We start from the raw sequence: 16806 nt of genomic DNA on the forward strand, positions 1-16806 counted from the left end.
TGCAACGCATATAAGGAAAAAGGGAGAAGCAAAGTGTTTCTGGAGAAGGAGACCAGATGCCAGGGACTAAATAAACATTAGGCAGACTTTCAAGCGAACCCATTAGGGGTTTCAAGCAGCCAAATTTCCCTACGACAATCACAGGTCTGTGCACATCAGCAGCTGTCTGTGCTATCTCCTACTTGTTCACATGCTCCAGGGGCTGAAACAAGTTGGTAAAAGAAGGGAACCCCCTTCCAGAAATGGTCAAAGGGTCTGATTCCACTCTCCCAAAGAAAATTGATGCTGTAAACAATACTTGGATTGGGGAAGGTTTTCATGGCCAGAATCATCTGGTTGTTATGGTTTTTCTGGGCTGTGTGGTCATAGTCTGGTAGGTTTTGCTCCTAATGTTTTGCCCGCTTGACATCAGACCACGGCCACACAGCCCAGAAAAACCACAACAACCAATACTGGGATCAACATCAAACAAACACTCTCTCTACAGATACTCTAAATTATTCTGAACTGTGACTACCAAATTTTGCTGCTGAGTCTAAGGCAGGGGTCTGTGGCTCTCCAGATGTTCATGGACTACAATTCCCAGATGGCTCTCCAGATGTTCATGGACAATTCCCTGTGGCGCTCCAGATGTTCATGGACTACAATTCCCATCAGCCCTTGCCAGCATTGAGAGCCACAGGTTGCAGACCCCTGGTCTTAAGGACTCTATCCACAATGTAAGCAGATGGAGTTGACATCCTCAAGTCTACACTCACCACCAACTCAAGTACCTTGATGGTGATCCCGAACCCCAGAAATCAGATGAGGCACAAAGTGATTTCAAGAGGATAACTCTTTTGAGCTGTCTAAACTGCCCCCTCCTTAATCGTAGAAAATTAAGTACCGTTTTGCTGCAACTTCAAACAGGTGGGGGAACTCAGTGATAGGAAATGTTATGGCTCTTGCTCAAGAAAAAGGGGGGCAGCTCTATTTCTTACCTGGTAGGAGGTGAGTCCTCTTGGCAAATTTGTTCTCTGCTTGACACACACCCAAGTTCTATTTCTATTAGCATCATCATCAATTGTATTGAAAGCCATAGGCCATTACAGTATCACAATATTGTTACATTACAACTTCTGAGCCAACTTGTTATTCCAACAGGTAAGAAAAAAAAAAGAAAAAAAATTCACTAAAAATCCATCATTGAACACTAAATCTTTCACTTTCCCCCCTACAATATGTCTGAATTGTATTCCCACCTAACTTAAACCAGTTTAGGTTTGATCATTTGCTTTATTACGTTGTTGGAGCGAATCTTTGTAGCTGCCAAGGCGAATAGGCCAACCCTATAGGATATATAGGGATCCAAATCCGCAAGGAGAAGGTATAATTTGTCTGAGTCATAATATACCTGGGACAGGGATATAAAACTATTCAAAAACTTAGCCCTAGGCTCTGCGTACAGGGGGCAGTTCAGAACATAATGAGGTAAATCCTCTACTTCCTGTTTGCAGATACAAATTCGTTGTTCAGCTGGTATTTTGGCATATCTGCCTTCTAAATAATTTGTTGGCATTGTTTGAAATCGCAATGCTGTCATAGCGTTCCTTATCTTAAACTGAGTAATGCCAGCAAGATAGGGGGCTCTGTGATGATCCTTTTTAAGGTGACTATACCAGGGAGCAAACTTGGAATGTAAAATTATATCTCTGTCCATACAGTTATCCCCTTTGAATATCCAGTCCCGAAGGTCGTGATTTAAAATTGGTGAAGAGAATAAATGATCTGGAACAGAATAACTGAGCAATATATTATTTAGGGAGGTATTATGTAATTCCGAGGCCTTAAGTAGTATCTGCAAACTTTGATTCCCAAACGAAGTTGGTTTTAGTGAACTCTTTTTAACGTATTTCAAGATTGCCAATTCAGCTCGAGCTTTAATAGAAGGCAAACCGAGTTCTGCCCTGAGGAGGGCCGCTGGCGTTCCTTTGGGAAGTAGCAGAATTCGTTTAAGGAAGACACCCAAGTTCTAGTTTACACAGGTTCAAGAGGAAAGCTAAATGGCTCTGAGGTCTCTTCCCCCTTCTGAACACATCATTTGGGGGCTGGTCAGAAAGAAACCTTGACACCAGTGCACGGTGCTGGACCTGTCTAAAATGGAGGGGCTCTGCACCCAGTTTCAAAATTATCTGCTCACCAACCATTTCCTTGGCTGTTAAAATTCCAGTGGTGGCAGCAGAGACTGTGCTACTGGAACAACAGACGCGGCAACATGGGGTGGGGGGAAATCTGACTGGAACCAGCAAAGATTTAGAGAGCATTTGCCAAGCAAACCACAATTTCCCCCTTGGGAGTGTTGGAAATACAAAAAAACAAAACGGATAGCTGCATAATGAAAAGAGATGCAATTAGATTCTCCCAGCATGACATTTTGGTACTCGTGGGGGGGGGGGGGGAGAGAGATTTGAGGCAGGATTCACCAAGAATGAATGGGAATGGATGAGTACTCAATGGAATTAACCTCTCAAAAGTTCCAGCTTTCAGATCACCTGGGCAGAAGGCATGACCTGCGGAACACGCTCACGTTTGCTGACTGTTCGAAAACTTGTACCTTCCGTAGCACGCCGCAAATTGACGCAAGCGCGGTTATCAAATTTAGCGAACTTGATCTTGCAATAAAACTGCTGGCTGAAAGTGACTCATTGAGCCATCGCTTTGCACCCTGCGGGGAGATCTCCAATTGCAATGGTGTGCGCTGCCTACAAAGGCTCCCGAGCTCTGGTTTCAGGAGGCCGCACCTCGCCCCACCAAGAAACCAGACTTGCTGCGACCAAAGCCGACAGGGTTTCAGCTGGATGCGTGGACGGCTAGAAGTGGCCCATCTGACTGCATTGGTTGCCACAGCCCACGTCGCAACCTGCGGCTGCATTACTCAGCCACCCACACGATTATGCTGACAAGCTTGTTCTTGTGGTTTGGCTCAACCTCTGAAGCATTTCAAAGATGCCACCCAGCCAACGTTTAGGGATAGGAGTGTTCTGGGATAGCATTCACCATGCAGCGTCTGACTTTGGCCAGAACTATTTGGGGCTCATGCCTTTGCAGATACCCCAAGAATTACAATCTTGAGATTTTTTTTAAAAACAGACCGCTATCACCAGTGAGGGAAGTTCAGAAAAATAGGAATAGGACCGAGAGATGACTGATCAGAAACTAACAGGACAGATGGCCAGGAGATCCAGTTGTCACCATGGCTGGCCCTCCAATAACCTTCATGGTTAGTTCTGTTCTCCTTTCATCTCCAGCAGGCCCAAGTCCCAGTCTGCCCTGATTTCAGTGCCAATTCCTGAAGCTGTTGCTAAAACCTCTGAACTGGTTTGAAAACTTGAGAAATCATGCAAAATGAGCATAAAAACAGGCATGTTTACATAAGCTGGGACTTATTTCCAGAACAATGGCGATGAATGAGGTAGGTGAAGTACATAATACAAACTGCTCTGGTAGAAGCAAGCAATGTTGTGCTGATCAGGAACTAGCTTATTTATGTAACTATAGCCTTTCTCACAAGGACACAAGGCAGATACACCTTGTTAATATCAGCTCCCCCCAAATCAGTTGTACTGTTAACTTATCTCCTGCTATGGACTGTAGGCTAATGCACTGAATAAATGAATGAATCAAGTAACATATTGCTAGTTACCGTTTTGCAACCAATACCTGCAGCCTCTGTTTCGAGATCAGCCTGAACCTCTCAACAGCACGCAAAAGATAAACCTGGAAAGCCACAAAAATCTACACCAGCATAGAAAAAGCTATACAAAGCTTATGGTTTGCATATGCTGGCAACACTCCCTGCTTTAAGTTAAACCCACTAAGCTACTGCAGTTAAGATTAAAGAGACACTGGTGGATTGATGGAATCATATTTTATAAACTTACTGGTACGATTAATGTTCTTTTTTTTAAAACACAGTCCTAGGTGTTTGGAACATAAAGATAATAGCAAAGGTCATTTAAAGACTAGGAGGGTGGGATTCATTCCTTCAGCTATTTTATTTGTATGCAAATCAGCTAAATCACACTGATGGAATAAAATGGAGCACACTTAAAGAAAACAAAAGGTGTTTCCATAAGGGATAGAAAGCAGTGAAAATGTCAGAAGTCAGTTTACTTCCAAGTGGAAAAATCACAGAGAGGGAAATCCCCTTTTTCTGCCCCTCTCCCTGTCTCATTCCACTGGTTTCCCAATTCTTCCTGGGCAGAAGTCGTAAGGAGCAGCTTGTCTGAAAACACAGTGGGGCGGTGAATGACTGAGCAGGCAGGGAGCCTTGCTCCTGCCTCTACCAACATCATCACTGTAAATTTCTCTGGGGGGAGAAATGCCAAGGACAGGCTGGGGAACACTTCCCCACACCTCACAGATGTGAAGGGAACAGCCACCAGACAATTTGGGTTCGGATCCATACTGTACTCCAAGCTTTCAGGACTCTACAGCAGAGTAGTCCTATTTTATAGGGCAGTGATGGCGAACCTATGGCACGGGTGCCAGAGGTGGCACTCGGAGCCCTCTCTGTGGGCACTCGCACACACAGAGTTCGTCACACACACACACCCCACACACACACACACATCTAGGCTGGCCTTGGCCACTGAGTTTGACGTTCGCACACCGTGGTGAGCAGGGAGGATTTGGCTGGCAGGCCTGGTGCCTGTGCTCTGGGTGTCTGCTGCCCGAGGGGGGTGGGCAGAGGAGGCAGAGATGTTAGAGAGGCACAAAGCGGTGCGCGCAGGACTTGCTGGAGGCTAGAGCAGGCTGGCCCCTGCTCGAGCGGGTGGGGCGGAGGAAGAGGGAGCCAACCGGTTTTTTAAAAACTAAAACCTCAGCATTCAGGTTAAATTGCCGGGTTGGCACTCTGCGATAAATAAGTGGGGTTTGGGTTTCAGTTTGGGCACTCGGTCTCAAAAAGGCTCACCATCACTGTTATAGGGGATTGATCCCTCATTCAGTGGCATAACTAGGCAAACTGGAGCCCTGGGCAAAACCTGAGTTTGATGCCCCCCCAGGCACGTGCCCAGTGCAACATGCACCCGCCCAACCCCTTGTACCTATGCCCAGTGGCGTATCTAAGCAAACTGGAGTTTGCCCCCCCCCATAGGCAGCCACCCTCCCCCACTGTGACCAAACAATGATTTTTTACAGGTTGTTTCAAAGTCACCATCACATTATAGAACATGCCCCAACTCACAAATCTGAACACAGCAATAGGCCATGCCACACAGCAGAAATAATTTGTTTTGAAAACATTTTCAAAATGCTTTCAAAATGTTTTATTACTGCTATGAAAACATTTTATGGTGTTGTATCGCTGTTCCTCCCCAATAAAGCCCTAAAGCCTGGTGCAGCCCCCAACCTCCACTGCTGAGTCTGCCAGGGCTTCTCCTCCCACCACTGCTAGCAAGCCTCTACCACCAGGTCCACTGAGGCTTCCTACCCCTCCCCTATTGCTGATGAAGAAGAGAAGAGTTTGGATTTATACCTACCTTTTCTCTCCTGTAGGAAACTCAAAGGGGCTTACAAACTCCTTTCCCTCCCCCCCCCCACAACAACCCCCCTGAGATTGGTGGGACTGAGAGAGCTCAGAAGAACTGTCACTAGCCCAAGGTCACCCAGCTGGCATGTGTGGGAGCGCACAGGCTAATTTGAATTCCCCAGATAAGCCTCCACAGCTCAAGCAGCAGAGCGGGGAATCAAACCCAGTTCCTCCAGATTAGAATGCACCTGCTCTAAACCACTATGCCACTGCTGCTCCTTAAAGGAACACTTAAAGGAAGCTGGGAACTCTGCACAGTTTCCAGCTTCCGGCCCCCCACCCCTGTCATCATCTGACGTACAAGGAAGTACGGCCACATGCAGAAACAATGCTTTTAAATGGAGGAGATTTACCCCACCCCCCCAAATCCATTTTCAAATCCTTACAGATTTTTCTGCAAACTTAGGGAATCCCTCAAGTTTGCCAAACTATCTGTTTTTAGTCAGCATGCGCCAGAGTCATGGATTTAAGCATCCACCGATTAGGCCACAAGTACTTATTAAATATAAGATTATAGGAGGCTGCTGAACTCCTCCACTCCAATACACACACCTGGGGCTCCAACTAAATAAAATATTAACATAATGTGAAAACAGCAAGAACAGTTCGTCCAATGAAATTACAGACAGATCTTGCCCAAAGAACGGTTTGTCCTAGAAGATGTTTCGCTACTGTCATCCAAGGCAATGTATGCGGTAAACTTTGAAGTACAAGACTTTTTTTAAAAAAAGGGCAAATCAACAGGACTGGGCTTGCAAAATGGTACTTCTTGGGAAAATGGCTAATTGTCCTTCTAGAAACTGCATACAGTGGCATAGGAGGTTAAGAGCTCACGTATCTAATCTGGAGGAACCGGGTTTGATTCCCAGCTCCGCCGCCTGAGCTGTGGAGGCTTATCTGGGGGAATTCAGATTAGCCTGTACACTCCCACACACGCCAGCTGGGTGACCTTGGCTTAGTCACAGCTTCTCGGAGCTCTCTCAGCCCCACCTACCTCACAGGGTGTTTGTTGTGAGGGGGGAAGGGCAAGGAGATTGTAAGCCCCTTTGAGTCTCCTGCAGGGAGAAAGGGGGGATATAAATCCAAACTCTTCTTCTCTTCTTCAATACAGCAAAAGCCCCTTCCAAACAAATGGCATGAGACATCGATTTCAAAAGGGGAAATCATATACGACACACAAGATGTCACGTTGAGAACTGGAAGTACAAAAAGGGAGCAGATGGCAGTTGTTTGCAAGAAACTGCCACCCGCCATCATGGTCACTCACCACTCCAAACTTTTTGAAGTATTCCCTGAGCTCCGTCTCACCACAGTTGTGAGGGATCCCACCAACAAAAATTTTATATGATTTACTGTCGCTCCTGGATCCTTTCTGCTAAAACGAAAGAAACAAAGACGTCTTGTTAGCATGAGCACTGCACTGTGACATTTTCTGCACAGGGGAAGTGTGCTGCATGAAGGCAAGCACCCGCAACCTACTTGGCGCTCAAGGTGAATCTCTGGCGTCAAGCGCAGCTGTCCATATTTACCGTAACAAGTAAAAGCAAGGACCGAGGTCAAATGCTGCCTTGCAATCTGTAGGGTCAGCTCTGGTTCCAAGGGTCTCCCCCTGTTCACTCTGCCTGTCCCTTCCAGCCAGCTGAGGTTTGGACTGAAAAGGGCAGAATGCGGAGGAAGAGGGAAAGATGTGCATGCACACCAAGTCAGCTAGTGCCATGAGATTAGGGCTGGAGAATAAAAAAAAAGACATGAGGCATAACCTGGTTGAATTAAGAAGAGACAAGAGAACAGATGAAGTCCTTTGGGCCCCACGGCACTGACCCATAGTTCAGTGGTGGCGAACCTTTGGCACTCCAGATGTTATGGACTACAATTCCCATCAGCCCCTGCCAGCATGGCCAATTGGCCATGCTGGCAGGGGCTGATGGGAATTGTAGTCCATAACATCTGGAGTGCCAAAGGTTCGCCACCACTGCCATAGTTGAACTGCACATGTCACATTTTAGCCATACGAAGTCACTAAATAAAGCTATTTACCATATATACTCGAGTATAAGTCGACCTGAATATAAGTCGAGGCACCTAATTTTACCACAAAAAACCGGGAAACTTATTGACTCGAGTATAAGTCTAGGGTGAAAAATGCAGCAGCTGCAAGTGCAATGGAATTCTCTCTCCAAGAGGATGCCATGCCAGTCAGAACACAAATTTCAAAGGCACAGAGTAATACCTAACATGGCATTCAGAGCCAATGGAGCAACTCTAATTGCAAAGACTGTGGCTTTATTAAAGCTGGGGGATTTACAAGTCTAGTTTTACATAAAAACACAAAAGGGAATGGTGAATTTAATACTCAAAGTTGGATGCAGGCAAAATGCTTCTGCCACAGCTAGTGTGATCTCCTTTCTCCCCACAGCTCTGGCAGCCATCTTGGAATTACCGTATATACTCAAGTATAAGCCGAGGGGGGCTTTTTCAGCATTAAAAAATGTGCTGAAAAAGTCGACTTATACTAGAGTATATACGTATCTGTCACATCTGAAAAAAGTTACATAATCACGGGGGTGGGGGATAGGTGGCCTCAAACAGTGCTTTTTCCACGATGGCAGGATCGTTATTGAAAGGTTTCCCCACTCAGCTACCTCATTTCCTGTCTTTGATTGGTCAGGTAAGATTTTTGTTAATCAATTCTTTTCTTGGACCAGTCATTAAAAAATATCTGTGTGTGCTTTTCGCATTTGGATGAGTGAAAGCTGTACTTATTTATGTAGGCTGCCATGGACAAGGCTTTGGCAAAGAGGATTATAAATAAAACCAGCATTAAAAATGGTTGGGCAAGGACATCTGAGCCCTGACCAGGCAAGCCTAATTTCATCAGATCTAAAAAGCTACACAAGACTGACCCTGGCCTATATTTGGATGAGAGACCACAAAGGAAGACCAGTGGCAAACCACCTCTGAAGTCTCTAACCCTGAAAATCTGACAGGGTCACCAAAGGTCCACTGCAACTTTCCACCACCAAAACATCTGAATACGTCAGTACATACTGCTGCAGCTTGACCCTCTGGGTCTCCAAACCAGATTCTGCACTCAGCTTCTCTTGGGGCCCATGTACACCATTTAATAGGCACATTTGTGATCCAGTAGTACGCTAGGGTCAAAGGGATAGGCAACACTTTCCCAGGGGGAGCAACAAGATTAGCCAGGCACACAGCAGCATGGCTACTTATGATCAATGGACACCCAGCTGTGTATAAAGTGGAGTCACTTCCTGCAAGCAGCAGCTCCTGGTGAGCCAGCCACAATCCTGAGCGCTCGGTTTGTTTCCTCTGGTGCGCTGGGGTCTCACTTTCTGCTTCAAGCTTGTAAAAAAGGGGGTGGAAGCAGTGGTGGGATTCCGCTGGTTCACACCACTTCAGCAGAACCGGATGTTAAAATGGTGCTTGTAAATAACCAGTTGTTAAATTATTTGAATCCCACCATCGGAACCGGTTGTTAAATTATTTGAATCCCACCACTGGGTGGAAGCCTCAACGCTTCTGACAAGGTATGGAGGAGAACAGCGCTCAAAACAAGGTCAACAGAAGTCAGGTGGTTCTCTTACCCATCCCTCCTTTGGTCGTGATCTCTCTGGTTGCATTCCTCGAGGGGTACAGGGCTTTGGATCGATCTGTTAAACAAGGTCACGAAGTGAAGCAGGCTACAAAACTACTGGTGGTCTTCCAAGACACAGCTATAAGTGTAATAAACCATCTTGCCCCACAGCGGTGCTCAACAAGCCGGCTGCTGAGTACCAGCAGTTGCTCCTTCCTTTTTTCCAGCATTGTTGAACTCATTTATCTAAGAAACCCATGTGAAAGACTGGCTGAATCAGTGGAGAGAGAGATCTTCTCCAAAAGAGGCAACCATGGCCTGGAGCCACTATGTCTCAGAGAAAACCGGAGTTTACCATCAGCAAAAGAAACCCAGTCAGAACAAAGCAAGATTTGGAGAAGCCCATGGCCAAGCTCCTTGCTCCCTTATTGCAGCACTGTCAATAGCTACTCGCCTGAGGAGAGAGAAAAAGGCCAATTGGCCACCAGGCAGGGAGCTTTTTGTGTATTTGGAAGACTGCAAATGCTCTCTTTCAAAAAGCTGATGTGCCTTTAATACTACGTATCAGCAAAAGGACAAATAATACTTATAGCCCAGGGGTCTGCAACCTGCAGCTCTCCAGATGTTCATGGACTACAATCCCCATCAGCCCCTGCCAGCATGTCCATGAACATCTGGAGAGCCACAGGCTGCAGACCCCTGTTATAGCCCATTTTGGAAGGTGGCCTCATTTTGTAACAGAACAGCATTTTTCTCTTCTAAATGGTTAACCTTGCCTTCACACCGTTCGGGGCTGCAACTGCGGCTCTGCCCATCTCCATCCTTATCTAGTGGCAGCCATCTGTTGCAAAGCAGGCCTCTGATTAAAAAAAGGCAGAGCCAATGGCTATCATTTCACCTGCGACGGCATGTACACTTAAAAAGATTATTCAGTGACGGTGACAATTATAAAAATAGAAAGGATCATCGCACAATCATAACAGGGAGGATCCTAATATTTCCCACTATGATCAATGCGTAAGAAACGGGGGAACCAGAATCGGACAAATGCTGAATGTTGCCCTAAAACCTGGAATCTACATTTGAGCATCAAGTACCATCACATCTGAAAAGACTGGTCACTAACTAAAATGTTTCGCTGTCAAGTCAGTACATGTGTAATTCTGTCCCCACCACCACTCCCCAACCCCCAGAACTGGGCAGACTTACATTTCGTCCATCTAATGTATGGGGCCTGCTGGCCAGGACGGTCCCCACGCAGTTGGGATCTTTGAACTTGACAAATCCAAATCCCCGTGACTGATTGGTCGTCTTATCTTTCATTATTACACAGTCAACAACTTCTCCATATTGGGAAAAGTAGCTACGGAGCGTTTCTGTTAAAGAAAAAAATAGAGAGAGAGAGAGAGAGAAACACACACACATGCTTTCTTGTGAACTATGAGGCTCTCAAGAAACAGGATGTGGGCAAAGGTGAATGCTCCTCCAATAATGGCTCCTCCAATAATGTGCAGTCTTAAGACAGCTTATGGATAACTTATTAAAGGGTGACAACAGGAATGTCTCACTTTCGGAAGATCAAAGCAATGTGAAAAAGTTCAGTTACCTTAAAATCCATTTCCAGCAATTCAACATTTAGGGAAGTATAGAAATTATGTTTACAATAAATTGGTAGGTCCACAGAATAATGGCTTTCTAAATAAAGGCAGAAGTGCTGACATACTGAACCACTGCTGCATACGCTTATGAAGGGTCACTAAAGATGTATTTCTTGAGTCTTGTTATAAAATACATAAATCACCACTTTGCCCTACAGTACCAAGAAGGGGGTGGGGGGGGGAGAGAATGGAGATGATGTTCCCTCAGAGACATTGTTTTTTCGGGCTCGATTCCCCCCACCCCAAGGAAAACCCCAAGTGATTTGGGATGGGGATTTATGCTCAAGTAATATTGGCATGGAGGAAAGTGCACACAGTGTGGTGACAGGAAGAAAGAAAAGACGATATGCACACAATATGTTGCTCATAAAAAGGAGCAAGAACCTACACTTCATATGTGTGTCTGGTGTGTATGTGTGTTTTGTTTTAAGTTCGTGACTAATGAAGGTCATTTACCTTGTGTTGTGCTCCAATCAAGGCCGCCCACAAACAACTTCCTGAAATTCAAAGAATATATTAGTTAAAACTGGCTGTTCTGAAAATATAATCCACTCTGTATACCACAGACATAGCCCATTCCGTGGTGGCGAACCTTTGGCACTCCAGATGTTATGGACTACAGTTCCCATCAGCCCCTGCCAGAATGGCCAATTGGCCATGCTGGAAGGGGCTGATGGGAATTGTAGTCCATAACATCTGGAGTGCCAAAGGTTCGCCACCACTGCCTGATGTGCTCTATCCAGATATATTTTCAAAGGGATACACCATGTTTGTATATACTGCATAGACTTCAGTGTTATAAACAACCAGTAGTTGTCGAAGGCTTTCACGGCTGGAATCACTTGGGTGCTGTGTGGTTTCCGGGCTGTATGGCCGTTAGAACACGTATGTGTTCTATGTATGGCTGCTAGAACACGGCCATACAGCCCGGAAACCACACAGCACCCAACCAATAGTTCTTCTCCAGTTTGCCTTAAATTATGGAGCAATTTTCAAGCTTGGTGAAATAGCAACTGCTGAAATAAAGTACACAAATATAAACATTCTACGTTACAAGCACCATTCATTTATAGGAGAGAAAGAATGTTTTCTTCTTCAGAAACTGAAACAGAAGCTTCCCAGTATTAGCTGTTGCCCCAACCTTCTTCACAAGGCACAATATCAATAGTAAGACATTACCTTTTGAAACATGAATCCTTTACAGTTTTACTCATCTAATGATATTAACAGTCACCGTTATTCCTGTTTGACATGGGAAAAACTCAGTCACAGAAGACAAACTGATATTAGATCATAGGTAAAGACCTTGTTTTCCTAAACTGTTTGCAAACAGTTCAAACCTTGGCTAGATCTGGACAATATAGGAACCCTGTATACACTGTTTCAAGTGAAACACAGGGTATACCTGTCTGTGAGTTAAATATCCCATGTTCCCCAAACAAAGATACACCATTTAAAGCACTGAATAAGCAACTGCATTACAGTGGCAAAAAACCAGCATGCTACACAAAGAATCACCTACCCACCCATTCCCACTTACATGCTTGAGCAACAAAAGGCCTGGGTAATACCCGTACACTACTGCTGTTCCAGAATCATAAGCCCATTACTGTGGTCATGAGACCAATGGAATTGCTACAGCCAGGTAAGCAGAAGTATGCAACTGAAGCTAGTTAACCTCACAGGCCACAAGACTGCTCACCCACAACCATCACACCCTGTATGTAGATGCTCCCTGTATCCCAAGATACATGCCACAGCACACACATATACCACATTATCACTGCACAGAAAAAAACAGGGTGTCCCCACTCTTCCAGAATACAGTATGCATTCCTGCACAGAGACAAAGCAAGGATTACAGGTGCTCCCAGCAAGAACACACCGACTTCCCATATGTAAATAGAGGGAGAAAGAGAATGTAGCCCTGTAGCCTCTTCAGGATCCCCAATTTGGGTAGCACACAACCTCTTCCCAATTAAGAAAAAAGGATGTGGATGTCCCCTATTTGCATGAAATTAGGAAGAACAGGAACACGGACAATACCTAGATGAAGTAACATCAGATATCCGTATGCACGTATCCGCAGTGCAGGCAGGTCCACACGTTGCTTACACACCATATGGTGGAAGACAGCCTGCTGGGAAATCACCAGCAGCAGAAACAAAAGCTTTCTTGCAAGTCACAATAATTGAAGGGCCATCACCTGGATAGCCTGCACTGAACATTGGATAGGTCCTAATTATAGATTTAAAGAAACTCACAATTCTCCCCACTGTCCAATTAATAGATACTTTACCCTCCAGGGGAACACACATCCATTCATCTATTTTATTCTCAAAATTGGAAGAGAAGAGGAGGGAAGAGACAGAGAGCAGGTGTTCCAAGCTATGAAATGAAGCAGGTAATTTAGACAGACACGTGCCTGTGTTTTTCTTTAACTTTTCCCTATTCATCATAATCTGAGCTACCTTGTACAGATCATTAGAAATTAAAGGGAACTGGAGAGAACTCTGAAAGTTCTTTATTGCCAAAAAAGGGAATTAATGCATTTGATATCTGTATATTATATGGGACTGAAAACACCTTGGTCGCCCTGGTGATGACCTGTACCAAGAGTTGCACAGGAGGACTGTAACCCAGCTAATTTTCCTGCACTTCTTGGCACATATCCCTTTGAACGACCTTTCAGGGTAAGAACTGGGATGCGTTGTTCTTCAGTAGTTTTCAGCCCTACCTTGAAGGTAGGTTTAAAGGTGGAGTGCTAGCAACATCTTGTCCCACGTGCTTTTTAGCATTTATGCAAAAAGCATTTATGCAAAGTCACCCAAAAATCTGGACTGGGTTATCACCAAAATGCAGATGATACTCAGTTCTATCTTTTACTTTTAGTGGACCTCAGAGAGGCTGAGGAAACTGTGAATCGGTGCCTAGAAGCCGTTTTGGGATGGATGAGGACTGGCACATGGAAAGTTAACCCCAACAAAATGGAACTGGTTTGTAGGTTAGGGATGCGGCTGGAACTGGGCCTCCTTTTAGATAAATAGGGCACAGAGGTGGCCAGGGTAAATGTTACCAGCTTCAAACTGAGAGTTGGCTGCAGCTCTTCCTGGGCAGAAAGTATCTCACCACTGTGATGAATGCCCTGATAACATCTAGACTGGATTATTGCTGTATGTCAGGCTGTCCTTGAAGACTGTCCAGAAGCTGCAGCTGGTACTGAACACCGTGGCCGGATAGTTGACTGGAGTGTGCCACAGGGACATCAACTCCAGTGTCCCATCTCTACTGGCTCCTTTTTTTGCTTCCAGGCCCAATTCAAGGTGCCAATATTGACCTTTAAAGCCCCACACAGCTTGGGGCCCAGATACCTTAAGGATCGCCTACTCCCATATGAACCTACCTGTCCACATGGGTCATCTTCAGAGGCACTGCTTTCGTTACCCCTGCAATCAGAGACTGACTGGCTGGCAACTTCAAAAAGGGCTTACTCCATCATGGTTCCAACACTTTGGAATTACCTCCCCAGAGATTGGTCTGTGTACTGCAGGGGTCTCCAACCTGTGGCCTTCCAGATGTTCACGGACTACAAATTCCGTCAGCTGTGCCAAGTGGCCATGCTGGTAGGGGCTGATGGAAACTGTAGCCTATGAACATCTAGAGGGCTACAAGTTGGAGACCCCTGCTCTACGGTTTTCCTCCACCAGAATGTGAAGACTTTGTTTTATCTCTAACTCTTGTCACGTGTTCTCTAATAAACTCTTAGGAGCCCTCCTCCTTGTCTGTGCATTTATTTTACCCAATTTATATACATATATAATTACATTGTAAACAGTGGTTTAATGTTTTGAATTTTTAAATGTTGAAATGTTTTAATGACTCAATGCTCGCTGCCAGGGGTACTCTATTTGAGTGAAAAGGCAGAACAGAAATCTTTCAGATCAATAAGTAAATATCTGGTTTTTAAAGGCAGACACAAGTGAGTAGACAGCAGCAAGAAATACGCCACTGAACGTTTCCACACGGAGATTCAGTATATAAATAGAACTAATTTGCTCTGTGGACAAGTTAAATAGAGATGGGACTATATTTCTTGAGAAGTGAGCTGTATACAGATCCTATAAAGTTGACATGCAAAGGATTATCCTATTCATTGGAAGTAAGCAAAGCCTCTAACATAGGGGTCTGCAACCTGCGGCTCTCCAGATGTTCATGGACTACAATTTCCATCAGCCCCTGCCAGCAGGGCCAGTTGGAGAGCCGCAGGTTGCAGACTCCTGCTCTAACACCACTACGCTGGGACCTCCCAGATGTGAAGATTTACATGCATTGCCTCATACGAACAAACAGGAATGTCAAAAGATGGGAGAGAAAACATGAACTGCCTGCTAGGAAGAAGTACCACAGTTTGGCACAGACATCCCCTCCCCACACCCAGAAAAATGATGCGTGTCGTGTACATTGCTAAGCAATACATAAGAAGCAAAAATGTCTACTGCCAGATGCAAGACTGGAAAAATCCCCAGCACCCGGTCACTCAGGTTCCTTAGAAAATTGTGAAAATGTGCAAAGTGCTAATGCTTAAAAACTGGCATGCCTTCCCCTCTGAAATTGAATCTGGAGCCCCAGGTGTTGAAATTCTGATTCCAATCCCAGTCATGTAGACCCTGCACAGAGGATGCAGCTCTTGAATATTTGTTTGTGAGAAGCAGACCACATCTGTGACAGAAGAAGCAATGTTCTTGCCTCCAGACTGCCATATTACTACCTGGGCCTAAACATAAGAACATAAGAACAAGCCAGCTGGATCAGACCAGAGTCCATCTAGTCCAGCTCTCTGCTACTCACAGTGGCCCACCAGGTGCCTTTGGGAGCTCACCTGCAGGAGGTGAAAGCAATGGCCTCCTGCGGCTGTTGCTCCCAAGCACGTGGACTGTTAAGGCATTTGCAATCTGAGATCAAAGAGGATCAAGATTGGTAGCCATAAATCGACTTCTCCTCCATAAATCTATCCAAGCCACTTTTATTTATTTATTTATTTATTAAACTTTTATACCGCCCCAGGTATAGTGGCCATCACCACCTCCTGTGGCAGCATATTCAAAACACCAATCACAAGTTGCGTGAAGATGTGCTTGAGACGGGATATGCCTTCTGCTGCGTCAACACAAAGCCACAAGTTGCGATACTGTACTTCCTGGCAGTGTTGTACATGCGCTTAGGATACCTGCCTTGCTAAATCCAAAAATACCTTAGGATCTGATTAGGGATGTGCATTCAATAAAGCCAAACGGAGAAGAAAATGGCTTTAATAATTCCGACCCCAAAAAATAATTCCGACCCCAAAAAAGTTCAGCACTTTCCAGGATCAGTTCAGGATTGCTGGCTACAGAAGTAGAAGCTCCTTTCAAAAGAAAAAAAAACCACTGTCTCATTCACAGCGAACTCCATAGTATTTTAAAATTTAAATCCTCTCACCCTTCAGTTCCAATTTTATGGGGCCCCATTTTTCCACTATTTACATGGCTATAAACTTGGACCCACAATCTTTACCAAGTTTGCGGAGTTTTCTAAGAGTCATTAGAAGCTATACTAAAAAAACTGGCACTTCTACCCTAAAACACAGCACCCCAAAGCTTCAGAAAGATTCCCCATAAGCTGTAACGGAGCTGCATTTTTCTCGTATGGTGACTTGAGAGTCCTGAAAAGCATGGGGTTCAATATATCCAAATTTCACAAGTTTTCTTCTCTCTCTCTCTCTCCTTTTTCTTTCTTTCTTTTGCGTGTGTGTGCACATCTTACTGAGTTGAGAGAAATACACAAATATATCAATTGTCCGTTTTGTGAACCACCACAAACCCAGATTTTTTTCAGCCCAAAAGTCTCCAAATAATATAAATCTGAATACATTAAGTTAATTTGATTCCATTTGATAATACACTGCAAACTAAGCTGCATTCCACTTTGGGTGGTGTTTCCCC

General features: G+C 44.9%; 1 protein-coding gene across 5 annotated transcripts in view; it reads right to left on the bottom strand.

Moving 5' to 3' along the window:
- Positions 1-16806, bottom strand: part of DAZAP1 (DAZ associated protein 1) — a 54276-nt gene that overhangs the window by 25227 nt on the left and 12243 nt on the right. For 3 of the 5 annotated variants that reach the window (XM_048496605.1, XM_048496602.1, XM_048496604.1), the window contains exons 2-5: positions 11282-11322; positions 10377-10543; positions 9178-9243; positions 6840-6947 (exon numbers count right to left, since the gene is read on the bottom strand). In XM_048496605.1, coding sequence (XP_048352562.1) covers positions 6840-6947; positions 9178-9243; positions 10377-10543; positions 11282-11322 — 382 coding nt within the window. Of the gene's footprint in view, positions 1-6839; positions 6948-9177; positions 9244-10376; positions 10544-11281; positions 11323-16806 lie in introns of those variants that run through there. The other 2 variants (XM_048496603.1, XM_048496606.1) reach the window with 2 other exon arrangements.

This window comes from Sphaerodactylus townsendi, linkage group LG05, assembly GCF_021028975.2.
Source record: "Sphaerodactylus townsendi isolate TG3544 linkage group LG05, MPM_Stown_v2.3, whole genome shotgun sequence".
NCBI classification, from domain to species: domain Eukaryota; kingdom Metazoa; phylum Chordata; class Lepidosauria; order Squamata; family Sphaerodactylidae; genus Sphaerodactylus; species Sphaerodactylus townsendi.